This window comes from Gossypium hirsutum, chromosome A07 (assembly GCF_007990345.1).
Source record: "Gossypium hirsutum isolate 1008001.06 chromosome A07, Gossypium_hirsutum_v2.1, whole genome shotgun sequence".
Taxonomy (NCBI): Eukaryota; Viridiplantae; Streptophyta; class Magnoliopsida; order Malvales; family Malvaceae; genus Gossypium; species Gossypium hirsutum.
In genome coordinates this window covers 17,466,616-17,482,115 of record NC_053430.1, presented here as the reverse complement: position 1 = coordinate 17,482,115, position 15,500 = coordinate 17,466,616, and the positions used below count along the sequence as shown (strand labels likewise).

The window sequence follows — 15,500 nt, the reverse complement described above, 5'->3', positions numbered from 1 at the left end:
AGAATTATTAAGTTTACCACATTATTGACGTACTCAGAAATCACAGTAGCAACTGCAGCACCACCAACGCCAAAACCAAAGGGAAATATCAAGATTACATCCAATATTGCATTTAGTAAGGTGCCTACACCTGTTAGTTCAAGCAATAAATTATCTATAAGCAGCAAAGAGACCCCTTGAGGGAACTTGAAACATAAGGCATGCTGTAATACTTGCCAATGGCATACAAAGGTGTCTTTGTATCCTTAAATCCACGAAAAGTGCCTTGAGCAGCAAGTGCAATTACGACTGGTGGGGCACCAAAGGCTCTCCATGTCAGAAACTGCTCCGCTGGTCCACGCATCGACGAATCCTATGAAAAATAAAAGTAATAAGATATAAGAAATTAAAGCATTACAATTCCAAAATATAATTACAAATACATCATTAGTTATCCTGACATACCATAGGTATACCCATGATATTCATTAAGAAACCCGAGCCAACTGAGAGTACAACCGCTTCTGCAATGCCAAGTCCAGCAGCAAGTGCTAAGGAAGGGAAGAACTTTCTTGCCTTGATGCTCAAATTCACCATCTTAATTATACCAAACCCCAGAGTCAATTAAAAGTTCAACCAAACGATCATTTTCATGAAGTATTGCAGTTATTGTATAATCTTTTCACTGAAAATTACCATCCTTGCTTTTACTAATCAATGCTTGCTCTTCAGCAACAAAGGATGTTGTGATATTAAGTAAAGGAACATTAAACAATCTCGACACCAGATTGAATATCGATACAGATACCCCAACTGCCGCCAATTCAACCGACCCTTCACCACAAAAAAACTAATATTTATCAGCCAATAGTTACCTGTGTGATTAATAGATAAAGCTACAAAAGCAAGCTTGGTATGATAGTATTAATAATAAAAAAAGAAAAACAAGTACCCAAATGGCCAACAAAGGTTGTATCAACAAGTGAAGCAATGGGATCAGCAGCCAAAGCCAATGCAGCAGGCAGTGCAATAGATAGATGCCAATTTTTAACGATAGTTACATGATTCAACTAATTTGATGAATCAAGTCTTAAACTTTCTAAAACCTGAAACTAATGCATGATTCAATTTCTAGAAATGTTGAATCTTCCATCATAGACATTTTAAAAACATAAAAGGGAAAACACGTTGAAAGAAAAATGTTAGGGCAGACAATGTTTACCTTGATTGAATTGGAAAGGTTTTCTTGACGGTTTTTTTGGAAATAAAATGTTTACCTTGTTGGGATTTGAAGAACAGAAGTCTGTTTTTGGACTTCCCTTCACTGCATTTGAAGAACAGTTCGGGTGCATTTGGTTCGACAAAACAACAAATGAAAGTGAAACGGGAGCGGTGAAGGTTGCTGGCATGTTTGATGTTGGGAGGGAGAGTTCTGGAGGTGGATTTTGGCTTGGGAAGATGAGGGTAAAACAGGGCATAGAAAAGAAAAGAATGCTAAACGGGAGCTAAACTGAACAAAGGGCAGGGAATAGAAATCGGTAAGAAAGGAGGAATACGTACGTAACCGATTCGGCGCGTAATAGGCATTACAGCGAACCAAACGCCGGAATAGGTGGGGCCCACCGATTCGGCGCGTAATGGTAAACCCATTACATCGAACCAAACAAGCCGTTAGTGTAAAAAAACTTTTGAAGCTTCAAAACTCTCCCATTCCTCCTTAGATACCAGAACATTCGGCCATTTTTAAAACAAAACCATAAATCGTTTTTTAAAATCCTCCCAAGCGGACCTTGACGGTGCTGAAATATGTTGCCATCTCCGCCATAGCTTCAAACGGTCCCTAGGGATCCGTCTGCCTTTGGGTCGGAGGAGCCAAACACCGATTAGATCAACACCAAATGATAGGTAAACACCTTCCTCTTTTGCCTATTTGTATGACTGATTCAAACAAAATAAAAGAAAAGGAAAAAAAGGAGCGAACTACCTTCAAACGTATTTGATTTTTTGTATTTGATTGCCATCGATTTTTGTGTGTATCTTTTGCTATTGTGTTAAAAAAAAAACTCCATTTTTACATTCGATTCTATTCGGTCTTATAGCTGAAAAAAATGGAACAAAAAAAACTTCTTTGCTGTGCTGTCCCTCCTTTTGCGTTTGCTTACAAGTACGTGTGCGGGCATACCACTGACGTGGCGTGGTGGAGCGGCGCACGACGCGGAGAGGCCCGCGACGTGCGGCGCCTGGAGGCTAATCTTGGCTACGGCGCACTGGAACCCTAGGGTTCCTGAGAATCATTTGATCTCTGGGCCATTTGGGCCGATACAATTTTGGGTCTAATGTTTTAGGTTTATTTGAACTTGATTGGGTTTGAGGATTAGTATTTGAGTTTTAATTGGCTGTAAATGAGCTTTGTATTTTGGACTGTTGTTTATTGGGCCCCGGGTTAAAATTGAGCCCTACAAGCAGTATATTGAATAAATAAAAGCATAAGATACCACAGCCCCCTCAAAACCTTTATTGGTTGGACTGGCTGAAACTAAATGTTATGTTAACACAAAAAAAAAAAAGGAAAAAAAAGCTGGTTTTAAAATCACAAAGTCCCAACCTTTCTCGTCTTCCTTTACTTCTTGCGACAAACCTGACTTGCACGAGATTCTCTTGTCTTCAACAAGTAAACTGGAAATGAAATCATTCAAAGAGCCACTGCAAAAGATGTTGAGTTTTTTGCCATCGCCTTTAATGTTAATTGTATTAACTGGAAGCAACCTGGTTTAAACTATACTTTGATGGATTATCCACAGGTAACCCGGGTATGGGTGGTTGATTGCTTCAGACACATCCCACTTGCAATTAGTGTTGAAGCTGAATTATGAGCACTCCGGGATAGGTTTAAACATTGCCTACTCCCTCAACATTAGGAACCTTGAAGTGGAGCTTGATGCCCCCATGATTGTTGTTAGTATGCAATGTTAACAGGGAGGGAAATGGAAGCGCCAACACCCTTGCTCGCTTGGGAGAAACCCCACCCAGCCTGACATATTTGCTTTGCTTTCTGTTTTTCAATGGCAATCCTAATGCTTCTGTTATTTCTTCACAAAGAGTTTTAGTGATTTGCAGCAGTCAATGAAACTTACGTATCTCTCATGAAATCAAGAATAGAATCATTAATTAATTATGTACACTTGTTACATTCAACAAGTTCCAACTCACCACACCAAGAGAAAAAAAAAATCAGTAAGCATGGCAACAAAGTACCAGTAAAGGGTTTCCACAAAAATTTGAACTTTCATAAACTAGCATTGATCTAATTCACTACATCAAACTCATACATAATATATTTACAATGGAAAACATGATTTGATCATAAAACATCAGAATGTGAAAGCTAGCAGGTAAATAGGTAGTACAGTCTCTAAAAAAACCAGTAGGAACTCCAAAGCTTTATTCGGCCCCTCAATCCACCTCCAAAATGACACCACAATGCACGATGCATAACTTGCAGTCACAGGAATCTTGTGAGGAAGTGTTACCTATGTCCGTATTTTCAAGTCATCTTGTTCCTCAAAGAGTATATTGGTCATGTTTATCGGTTCCAGCCCATATTCTGGTCAAGACTCCTCTGCAGGTACCCAACAGGAGGAAGCATAAAGAATCCTGCCTTTCCATCCCTGCAACAACCAGTGATTGTTTTCATCAATTACAAAATCTTTGTGGTACCAAGCTTTCAACTTATGCCGAAGTTTGGTCATTAGTTCCTGGTTCAATGGAAGTGGCTTGAACCCTGCTCTTGTCATCCGAATCTGCCATTGCTTGTATGTTTCTGGCCTCTGAACCCTTGCTGGACCCTCACATGCTACAACATTCACTGCTTCCTGCCCATAAAGCTCGCTCTCAAACATCAATCTTGCAGGCTCATCACGAGGTAATGTGTTATCAAACATATCGAATACTGATGAAAGATGAAATAAAGCCTCCCTGAACCTTGTAACAAAGAAGGGAGAGTTGTATGATCCATTAATTATGGAGTGAACAAAAATATCAGGGTTCATTCTCCTGATCAATTTAAGCACAGCATTCCTTGGACAATCCACTTCGGCAGTCTCATCAAGCAGATTCTCAAACCGAAAAAGAGAATTTACAGCTAGCACCTCATTGTTATTAATCTTGATATCCTCAATTCGAATATTTTCCCAGTTTTGAGCTGCTATAGCCTTGTACTCAAACGGAACATTAAAGCGCTCGCAATAATTTGCCAGGCGACGACCTGTTGCCTCAATCCTTTCTGTTGGGCGAAAACCACTTTGGGGAAGCTCTATTCCTGTTATGCGTAGCTTAGGAGGCCCACCAGGTCTATTTGAGAGATGCTGGATAAGAACCGGCCATTGGAAACCGTACAGGATACCGAAATCTACGATATGAAGGGCACTTGCTTTCTCAGTCATGTAGTAAATCATTTTGTTTGCAAAGAAAATCGGTAGCTTCTTAAAAGGACAAGCACTAAGGTAGCCTTTGTAAGACTTCAACATATCGGCAGCCGTTGTCTTCTTGGAAGCTAGAGACATATAAAAGTTTTGCATTACAGTTCCACTGCCATCCATGCGTGCCTCAAGGCCATTCGCAAAGTAATGAGCCAACCTCTGAGTTCCGTCACCTAGAGGAGAAGAATTTTCTTTAATCTGCTTCAGCAGTTCACCAGCAGTTCTATGATCATTGGCGGAAACAGCCTGTGCACAGAGAATTAGAAGAGTCCTCAAATCCACTGTTTCTTTCTTCCCTTGTTTTTTGGAGCGAGGTTTCCCAGCACTGGATCCATTTGATTGTTCTTTCCGCCGCAAGGCTTTGTTTTCTGTGTGCTGTACATTTTCATTGTCATTGCAACAAATAAACTGTCCTACAGGATAAAGTAACACCTTATCAAACATCTCCGACAGTTCGCTCTCATCTGTATAAGTTGCAGATTGCTTGTTACTCCTCTCTTCTTCCAAATCCTCGAGATCCCGACCATGGTTCTTCCTACCCCTCAACCTCTCATGCGGGTTCTCGCTCTCATCCTCACCCACCTTGACAACATCATTTGGAACCTTCCCCTTTTGCCCCGTAGGAAATGCATTACTTTCCAGACCAATCATCAGTTGATTGCTACTAGGGAGGAATTTACTGGCTTCCTCAAACCCTCTTTGGAACTGCAAGACAGATTCTTTATCGTTGAAGATGTTCTGAGCCAGAAGCTTGCTAATAGAAGATTCCATCGTCCTATTACCCGGGCTACTCAAGCTATTAGTTGACTTGACAGAAACTTGTGAACTTGGCCGTTGCAAAGCAGGCTGAAAATCGTAGTCACCAGTAAGAGGAGGTTGTGACAAGGAAGAAGGCGACTCCCAAACCTCACCAACCACCTGATGATCACTATAATTACCAGTCCCATAATTGGTGCCAATATTAGCAGACGAATGGCCATTAGTACTACCAGAAAGATTACTTTCAGGGGCCTCCAAATTCAGATTGAGCAAAGGTTGTGGTTCACTAGTTTGAGGATACGGCTCAACTAGGACTTCATATAATGATTTCTCAGTGTCTTTAAGAGCAAAATAGTTATTAAACATATGAGGCTCCTCCATGTTCTCTTCCATAAGCATCTGAGTTATGTACTTGAGAACTGGATCCGTTGAATCATTGTCATCCGACGGTGACAAAGACTCCCCTTCCGGACTCCACCCTGTGGACGTAGAAATCGAGCTCCCATCTGTACTTACAGTGAGCGGTTGAACAAAAGTAACAGGGTCTGGTTCAGAAGGTGCAACAGCAACATTCATGTTCAAAACGTTAAGATCTGGAGAAGGGTCATTGAACTCGAATCCGATTGTGCCATTTGAGTACTGACCAGAATTGAGCTGAAATGTATCATCTAAATCTTCAACACTAAAGCCGTTTATGTAATCAGAGAATTCAGTGAACTTTGGCTCCATGACCGACCATCTAAAATAACCCAAACCTACATACCCAAAAACAGAGAATCAAAATTTGAAAAAAAAAAAAGAAACCCTAGAATTGGATGACACGACAGATAAAAGAAGCAACCTTTATGATGACCCAAAGACCAAAACCATTGAAGATTCAAACTTTCTGATATCTAAACAGATAAGATCACAAAACCACCGTAGAAAAGGGAACAGAAAACAAAATAAGATAAACAAACGAATCATACAAAGAGAAAACAAGTATCAGAGACAGACCGAATTCAAGAAAAGAAGATAAAAAGTCTAATGATAAACAAGTAAAGCACTAACAAGGTACCTTAAAAGCCTTTTAAGATAGATGATGCAGAGATGATGGTGTGTTGGTGAGAGAACCTGAACCCCTAAAAACGAAAGCCTGAATAGAAACGAAAGAAAACTTCAGTGTGAAAGAAAGAAACTTCAATAAATAGAGGAATGATCAAAAGACATTTCAATGTATGGTGGAGACGTTGGGAAAAGTGATGGATGGGACCCACTGTAATTTTTGCTTCTATTGGTTTAGTCAAAATGCTTATCTGCTTTTACTTTTGTTGTCTTTTCCTCTTTTGTTTTCTTCGAGACATCGTATATCATCTTTTGTGAAGCAAGTACTGTATAACATTGAACCACCCCCTCCCTATATCACTGTTTCAACTATTTTAATAGTTGATTTTTACTAATTTCTTCCTATTGTTGGATTTCATTCATGTAAATCATTAAATCTTGTTTTAAATTATTGAAAAAAAAGTAATATCATCAAAACTAAAAATTATAGGCTTTCCAATAGAATAGACATATGTAGAAGTAAAAGTTGAAATTATTAGAGAAGCATTTTATATAAGAAAGGATTATTCTGTTATTAGCTTCTTCAAGATTATTTCAACAAAGTTCAATATTCATCATCCAAAAGGTGTTGTATAAATAATAATAATAATAATAATAATAAAGAAAGAAAAAGAAATGGGGTACCTAATCCACCAAAACCCTTTTCCTTCCAGTCAAATTCTGGAAGAAAAAGAAACCTTTCTTCTTTTGAAATTTTACCACCTTTGGTACTTCCAATATGCTTAATATATACAAAGGAAGGTCCATCACCTGGTTCTCACCCATGCTTCCTTTCGGTTTTTTTCATTTTACAAAATAGTTAAATTTCACCTTGGCTATCTCTAAATATGCTTAAATTTAATATTTAATATATTTTTTTAATTTTTAACATAATTTACTCTTTATAGTTTATGTAATTAATTAGTTTAAATAATTAATATTGTTAACTTTTCAATTAAAAAATTATCTAATTATATATAATTTAAATACTAAATATTTTAGAGACTGACACGTGACTTGTTTAGATTTACGTTGATGCTTACCTTCTTCTTTTTTCCTTGTATATTTAGAAAAATGATTACATTTAAATTTTGGTCCTTCTATTATGCCTAAATTTTATATTTAACTTCTACACTTTAATTTTAATGTAATTTGATCCTTGTAGTTTTATAATGTTATTAATTAGTCAAAATAGTTAATTTTTCTATTAAAATATTACATTGTTATATATAATTTGAATGCGCTAAGGATTTTATAGACAGATACATAGCTTTTTATTTCTTGTAGGTTTGCCTTATTTTATTTTATTTTGTATATTATAAGAAAATTACCAAACTTCAATTTTAGCCCGTACACTATGCTAAAATTTGAGATTTAATCTATATACTTTTTTTTTACATAATTTGATATTTCTACTTTTATAATGTCATTAGTTAGTTTAAATATTTAACATTGTTAACTATTTTAATCAAAATGCTAAGGTCAATTTTTCTTAGGAAGACTATTTTAACAAAAAAAAACATTTTATCATGACAAGTTCAAACGGATATTGTTAACTATTTAGTAGTCATGTAACAATAAAATTAACAATTTTTTTAAATTTTAAAATGTCACATAAATGAATTTAATAGAAAAATTTTAATAGTGGTAACTATTGAACTTAAATTTTTAAACCTAAAAAAAATAAATTGCTTAAATTTTTGGAAATAAAATTAAACTTAAAGTATATTTTAGCCTGTAAATTTATGCTATATAATTTTATGCAAACATATAAACAATGGCACTCATATTAGTAATATGTTAAAACTTGGAAAACAAGAATATCCAACACCAAAAACAGACAACAATAAATAATGTTAGAGAAAATGTCGTTATTATTATATGTATTACATGTGAACTCATGTGGAATATATTGATGTTTGACAGATTGTTTCAAAGTTTCAGGGCCACTTTGAATCTAAAAGCATTTGTTTGACTTTTATGCCAAAAATTGGCTCGCACTCGAACACACTTCGAGAAACTTGGGTTAAGAATTTTCTATCGTATTCGATCCCAACTTTTCAATTAGAGATAAAGGGTTTAATCTACTAGAGGTTTCATGAGAGATGTAATTCTCATTTTGTTCCTTTTTATCTTTTATTGCTATTTATGTTATTTTGTTTTAGGTATAAATATAATTTTAATTATTATTTAATATAATATTAATATATATTTCTCCATTATTTGGACGCGTGTCAACATTATAGATAATGTTGATCTTCCTGCTAACTTTGCCTAATAAGATGTTTCACTAGGCCATTCGTCATGATCAAAGGAGAACCAACCCTCTAGTCTTTCCAGAAGGGTTAGGCACCTTCAAGTTTGAATACATCCTAGAAGCTATTATGGCCCACTTAAATATAATCATCTTGTATTGATCGAATCAATAACAAAATCGGGCCCCATTATGAATATAATGGACCTTCCATTTGTTGACACATAACTCTCTCACAATGCTTCCTTTTTTTTTTCACTTTACAAAAATGGCTAAATTTCACCTTTGGTCCCTTTAATATGCTTACTATAGACAAAGGAAGGTCACCATGCGGCTCTCTCATCCATGCTTCCCTTTTTCCTTTTTTTTTTCATTTTACGAAAAAGATTAAATTTAGCCTTCGACCCCTTTAATATGCTTAAATTTGATATTTAATATTGTAAACTCCCTAACCCGGCCTAGACATTATAGTTAGATTGAGAAAGCTACATTGGCCACTGGAATGACTAAGTTATCCTACTAATACTTTTAACAATGCTAAATCGACTTATTTTGGGAAAACCGTGTTTGTTTCTTTGAGTTAGCTTAAACATTCATTTATTAGGTTGTATCTACTTTAGACTTCATTTTATTGTTATTAGTGATGTTTTTAGAAAATCATTTGGTTTGTCGCTTAACTTTGTAAAAACTCAATGTAATCTAATGTAGTGAAAAATCATTGATTGAGTCGGATTTTACTTAGGCCAAATAACATACAATTACTAGTTATTAAATTCGAACCATTTGAATGAATAATACATGCATAAAAATCCTTAAAATAAAATAATCAAGCCAAAGACCAAAAACTTAAAATTATAATAAAAAACTAATAAAATACTTATATTAAAAATACTTATTTAAAAATAATCTGGTGTCTGAGGTGATACTTCGCATGTTAGGTTCTATCCTAGCTTCGAGGTTTACCTAAAAAGTTAAACATTGTGGGGGAATGGACTTATGAAAACTTAGTTTAAGTCTAAGAGTTATTCAAACAAAAATACAACAATATAGTATGACATAGGGACATCAACACAACGATCATAATAAATATGACAATTTATCAATAGTGCATATATGCATTAACCAAAAGACCATAAAGCTATCTTATGGAGTTTATGTCAGTAAGAATTCATATTAAACCATAACAGTTAACAGAATGGAGTATGGGCATGGTATGATGCAAATGATGCAATGCAAAAGGTTTCTACCCAACTATCTGCTACACACCACGAGTTCTTTAAGACCCATCTATCGAACTCCAAAGTAGTAAGAGTCGAAGCTCTATGTGGATAAACCGCCAATACAGTAATGCAGATAAAACTACCGATAAAAATGCAAACAATCTATTAGTAAAAATGTGATAAATCGCCTAATCTCCTCAAATCTTCGGTGCAGTGCACTGACAACATTATTGTGGACTTTAAATGTCACCGGATCTCCACGGAACTCCTTCGTCAACCGTAAATACCCACCCATGTAGATGCAAAATGACATACAACCAGTGAGAATTTCATGCAACCAAAATGAATCTCAGTACAATGACATGCTTAACATACGTATCAATAATCAGTGTTGGTGTATGCCTTACATAATTTTCATTTAATAGTAACATTGGCATTCATACATGCTTTCAGTAACATATTCAATTTCAAATTTGCATATAGTTAGTCAACCCATTTCAAATTTTATTAATATGATAAATTCTAATCTTGGTTGAACTCCCTCTAAACTCTCCCTATATAAAGAGAGCATGGGTCATTATTCTGATACACTTGAATTCAAGAAAAATTGTAGAGAGAAAATTATCTGAAGAAATTATTCAAAAAATTTCTAGAGAAATATTTTTATTTACAATTGACCCTAGAAGTTTAGAGAAATTATGAGATTGCCCCACTGATAATTTTGTGAAAAAAATTCTAATTCGAAATTAGCCCACACTTGACAGACATGAGCTTGAGGATAGCGGAGAAAACTATTTGGTTGAAGCATTCAGCCTAAACGAATCATAAATGTACGATTTTGATTAAGTGTTTATTACTTTAGATAACACAATCAAGTTCTTATTTTTGAATTTTTTTTTAAAACTTTGATTTTTCCTTAAACCTATTTTTCACTGCGTTTTTCGAATCCAATTTTCTAATATCTTGAACTATTGTGAATGGACTGTTCCTTTTAGTGGGTTAGCATCGATGTATAATAATGATATTGCTACTGTTAATACTCATAAGGTCAAAGGTTCTAGGTTTGGGTGTATGGGTTAAGTTTGTCGGCTTGGGATTGTTTTTGGTGTTCTTCCTTTGTTGGTCCTTGTTTCATGCTACTACATGGCTTAATATGTGCTTCTTTCCATAAAAAAATAATATTGAAATTATAGTTTTTGATATTAATATTTTAAAAATTAAATATTAAAATTTATTATTAATATAATAATATTAGGCTTGATTGAAGCTAATTTTTATATCAAAAATAAAATTACTCATAAAGGAGTTCTTTTTGAAAAATGATTTATGCTTTTTAAAATGATAAGTTATTTTATAGGGGAAAAAGAAGACTTATTTTTCGTTGATCTGTTAGCCATTTTTCACTTACCAAATTGTTTTCTATGAAACAAACACTTGCAAATGAAGAAAACATTTTTTGTGAAACAAATGCACCTTTAATAACTTTATACTTGTTAGGCCCCAAAATACTAAGAGTAGGCTGAATTGGTATTTTAAAAATCTCTACAAACTTTTTTAAATGATAAGAAAATGAAAGAAAAGTTTGGACACTTCAATTTATAGTGGTTTGGTCCCAATTGTCTACGTCTACCACCTCAACTTCCCATTACTAAGGATTTCCCAATTCACATCTAGAATTGATGAAAGGAGAAGGTATAACCTTTACAATCCTTATTTTTTTTCACAAGGCCATGATAGAATCCCCCCTCTAGTTTTTATGGCTTAACTAGAACTCATCTTAGTTTTTATGGCTCAACTGAGACCCTCCCAATTTACATTTGTTGAAATGAAAGAGAGTAACCAAACAGACCTCTACAAGGTGTGTATTTACACAAATTAAGCTCTCAATACTGAAATATATGAATGATAAAATGATTTGACATTAAGCTTCTAGAGAAAATTTACAAAAGAATTGAAAGAATATAGATTTGAATATTTTTCTCTTGATCTTGATGCATGGATCTCTCTCTATTGAGTCTTGAAGTGTTTTTGAAGCGTATTTATACCAAGGAACAAGTGTGTTGATGTTTACTGTCATTAGGGATGAAATCTAATTGTTGGAAGCATTAATTTTAGGCTTAAAAATTGTCCCTACACGTCATGTCTCAAAACCTGGCAAGACGTTTCAAGACAAGTTCAAAAAAAAGTCGTTGGCAGTTTATGTTTCCAAACGTTCTACTAGTCTTTAGGCATACAACTCTTGAAGCAAATTTTTGTTTCGAAGTTTTCATGTCTCGATATATATGTCTATATATATTGAGACTTGCATACCAAAATCACTTAAAAATATTTTAAACGTCTTAAAACACTTTGGTTTTAACCCAAATACATTTAGATAAATTAAACATATTTAAAACAAATTTTTGAGTATATTGCAAGCCTTTAAAAATGCTATAAAAATATTTAATAAAATTTTCGTTCATATTTAAAAATATAACATATACATGATCAACGGGCTTGAAAATGTTTCTGGAAGATGGATGACTGAGGCTAACGAAATTTCTAATATAGCAACAGATTATTTCAAGGATCTATTTTTGGCCAGCGAGGTAAGTAGCAGCGACAATTTAATTTCAACAATAACACCTTGCATCACGGAAGAGCTCAACGAAAATATGAAGATGGAATTCCAAGCAGAAAAGATTTTAGAAGCAATAAAATCTATAACCCCTCTTAAAGCATCAGGGAATAATGGCTTTCCTGTAATCTTTTTTCAAAAGTACTAGAACATTGTAGGAGAGGAAATCACTAGGTACTATTTGCAAATCCTGAATGGTCAACGAAATATGGACGAGGTGAATCGTACAAGTATAGTATTAATTCCTAAGGTGACTTCACCAAAGAATATGAGTCAGTTTCGTCCCATTAGCCTTTGCAATGTGATTTACAAAATAATTTTAGAGGTGATTATCAACAGATTTCGTCAAGTTTTACACTACTGTATTGATGACAGTCAAGGAGCATTCGTACCAGGACGGCAAATTACAGATAACATTTTTGTAGCCTACGAGATTTTACATTCTTTCAAGAAAAGAAGAGGGAGTTCGAATAGAGGATTTGCTTAAAACTCGACATGAGTAAAGCTTACGACAGGGTTAATAGGGCTTTGTGGAGAGACTGATGAGAAGTATGAGATTTTGTGAGAAATGGATTTCTCTTATAATGAGGTGCATAACCAATGTTACTATACAGTGGCGATGAATGAAAAAAATGGAGAGGAATTTAGACCTACAAGAGGATTAAGGCAAGGCGATTCATTAAGCCCATATTTATTTCTAATCTGTGCTAAAGGTTTTTCCCGTCTTATTGAAAAGGAAAAGAGAGAGGGGAAGCTGCTAGAGGCAAAGGTGGGAATAAGTCATATTTCAGTAACGTACTTATTTTTTGCTAATAATAGCATTCTGTTTGGAGAAGCATCGACTGAAGGTGCTAATACATTGAAAAGGGCAATTAATGAAAATGAAGCATTGTCGGGGCAAAAAGTCAATTTTGAAAAATTATTGATCTACTTTAGTAGGAATGCTAAAGAAGAATTACAAGAGCAGGTGGGCAACATATTTTGAGTACGTATTTCTAATAATGTAGAGAAGTATTTGGGGCTTCTTACAATAGTGGGTCGAATTAAAAAGCAGGCTTTCATTGAGATTAAAGAATGTTTCAACAAACTGATAAACAATTAGAGTATTTGATTTTTATCGGCAGGGGAAAAGAGGTATTTCTTAAATCCGTTTTACAAGCTATTCCAATTTATGCGATGTAGTGTTTTAAGCTACCAGTTTCTTTTTGCAATGAACTTGAAAATATTATGTGTAAATTTTGATGGCATAATCCAAAAAACAATAAAGGCCTTCATGTTGTTCCAATAGGGTCGGAAGCGTGTAAATTATTGTACTAAAAAATCACACAAAGTTCAATTCCCAGGGAAGAGAGGTGGATCACATGGATCTCTTAAATACCAAGTCTTTCCTTAGTCAGAATATCCCTTCTATAGTAATTTAATAGCAGAATTAAATACTACTATTATACCCTCAAATATTGAAAGAAAAATAGGACAAGAAAGAACACAAGAGTTTTAACGAGGTTCGGTAAATTATACCTACGTCCTCGGGCACTAACACCAGATGATAACTTTACTATCTCCAAAATATTACAAACAAATAGAATTCCTTAAGAATTCTCAAATGGGAGAAGAGAGAAAACTAAGAGAGAAAGATTGGTTGGGATGATTGAAATGAGAAATGAGAAGGCCTATTTATAGTTGAGGTTCAAGGACCAAACAATAAATAGCCCATTATCTCAAGGACCAAAAAAAATTATCCCTTGCCACTTTTCCAAAGTTGGTGGTTGTCATTATTGATTGTCTCCCATTAATGTTAATGGCAACCATTATTAATTGTCTTCCATTAATGTTAACAATCTCCACCTTGAAGATTTGATTAGGATAATCACATCTTCACACACTTCTTTCAACTCCCCAAATTCGATAAAGCTATCTTTTGTAGTGCCTACAAATGCGCTCTCGAGCGCTATACACCTGAAGGTGCTCAAATTCTCAGGATGTTAATCCAGTTCAAACAATGATTAAACTTGATTGTTGTTATCACCTTGGTCATCATATCTGCGGGATTATCTGCTGTCGGAATCTTCTGAAGTAGAATTTTTCCTTTTTCAAAGACTTCCCGCACAAAGTGATATCTTACGTCGATATGCTTGGTTCTTGAATGATAGACTTGATTTTTCGCTAAATGAATAGTGCTCTGACTGTCACAATATAAACTTATGTGACTTTGAACAACTCCTAAGTCTTTCAACAATCCATTAAGCCAAATAACCTCCTTAACAGCTTCTGTAACTGCCATATATTCTGCCTCTGTAGTAGACACAGCTACTGTAGACTGTAAGGTAGACTTCCAACTCACTGGGGCTTTCGCAAGAGTAAACAGATACCCCGTAGTTGAACGACGTTTATCTAAATCACCAGCAAAGTCGGAATCAACATATCCAACTACAAACTGACCAAGTGCTTCATCCTGTTCAAAAATTAAACCAACATCTACGGTTTTTCGACGATACCGTAGAATCCATTTCACAGCTTGCCAATGTCCTTTTCCAGGATCATGCATATACCTGCTCACAACTCCAACAGCTTGTGAAATGTCAGGCCTCGTACACACCATCGCATACATCAAACTCTCAACTGCATTAGCATATGGGACTTTCGCCATATATTCTCTTTCATCTTTAGTCTTCGGAGATAATTGAGCACTAAGTTTCAAATGAGAAGCAAGTGGGGTACTTACATGTTTTGTGTTTTCATTTACACCAAAACATTGTAATACCTTTTTCAGATATTGCTTCTGATTTAAACAGAGCTTGCCTCTCGGTCTATCTCTACTTATCTCCATGCCGAGAATCTTCTTGGCCTCACCTAGATCTTTCATCTCGAACTCTTGATTCAACTGAGCCTTCAGCTTATCTATCTCATTTTGGCTCTTCGAAGCGATTAACATATCATCAACATACAAGAGTAGATAAATGAAAGATCCGTCATGCAGCTTCTGCAAATATACACAATTGTCATATTTGCTTCTTGTGTACTTCTGCCTTCTCATAAAGCTATCAAATCGCTTGTACCACTGCCTCGGGGATTGCTTCAATCCATATAGCGATTTGTTAAGCTTACAAACC

The 15,500-nt window shown here is 35.0% G+C and overlaps 2 protein-coding genes and 1 long non-coding RNA gene across 5 annotated transcripts; 1 reads left to right on the top strand and 2 right to left on the bottom strand.

The window, feature by feature from the left end:
• Nucleotides 1–139: 139 nt before the first annotated feature.
• On the bottom strand, nucleotides 140–1,383 carry LOC107940035 (protein DETOXIFICATION 44, chloroplastic-like). 2 transcript variants are annotated; one of them, XM_016873444.2, is made up of 4 exons: nucleotides 1,257–1,383; nucleotides 676–813; nucleotides 445–576; nucleotides 140–352 (listed from the first exon to the last, which is right to left on the bottom strand). In XM_016873444.2, exons 2-4 carry the CDS (start codon nucleotides 676–678, stop codon nucleotides 155–157), a joined length of 333 nt encoding a protein of 110 aa, XP_016728933.1. In that variant the 5' UTR covers nucleotides 679–813; nucleotides 1,257–1,383; the 3' UTR covers nucleotides 140–154. The 2 variants fall into 2 exon arrangements, with proteins under 2 accessions (XP_016728933.1, XP_040973616.1); XM_041117682.1 differs by having other exon boundaries at nucleotides 685–813.
• Nucleotides 1,384–1,524: 141 nt separating this feature from the next.
• LOC107940040 (uncharacterized) lies at nucleotides 1,525–2,490 on the top strand. The gene is made up of 2 exons (XR_001695302.2): nucleotides 1,525–1,884; nucleotides 2,079–2,490. It is a non-coding gene; the product is annotated as an uncharacterized lncRNA (long non-coding RNA).
• Nucleotides 2,491–3,244: 754 nt separating this feature from the next.
• On the bottom strand, nucleotides 3,245–6,419 carry LOC107940039 (scarecrow-like protein 34). 2 transcript variants are annotated; one of them, XM_016873448.2, is made up of 3 exons: nucleotides 6,274–6,377; nucleotides 6,058–6,109; nucleotides 3,245–5,971 (listed from the first exon to the last, which is right to left on the bottom strand). In XM_016873448.2, exon 3 carries the CDS (start codon nucleotides 5,943–5,945, stop codon nucleotides 3,588–3,590), a length of 2,358 nt encoding a protein of 785 aa, XP_016728937.1. In that variant the 5' UTR covers nucleotides 5,946–5,971; nucleotides 6,058–6,109; nucleotides 6,274–6,377; the 3' UTR covers nucleotides 3,245–3,587. The 2 variants fall into 2 exon arrangements, with proteins under 2 accessions (XP_016728937.1, XP_016728935.1); XM_016873446.2 differs by lacking the exon at nucleotides 6,058–6,109 and having other exon boundaries at nucleotides 6,274–6,419.
• Nucleotides 6,420–15,500: the final 9,081 nt, after the last annotated feature.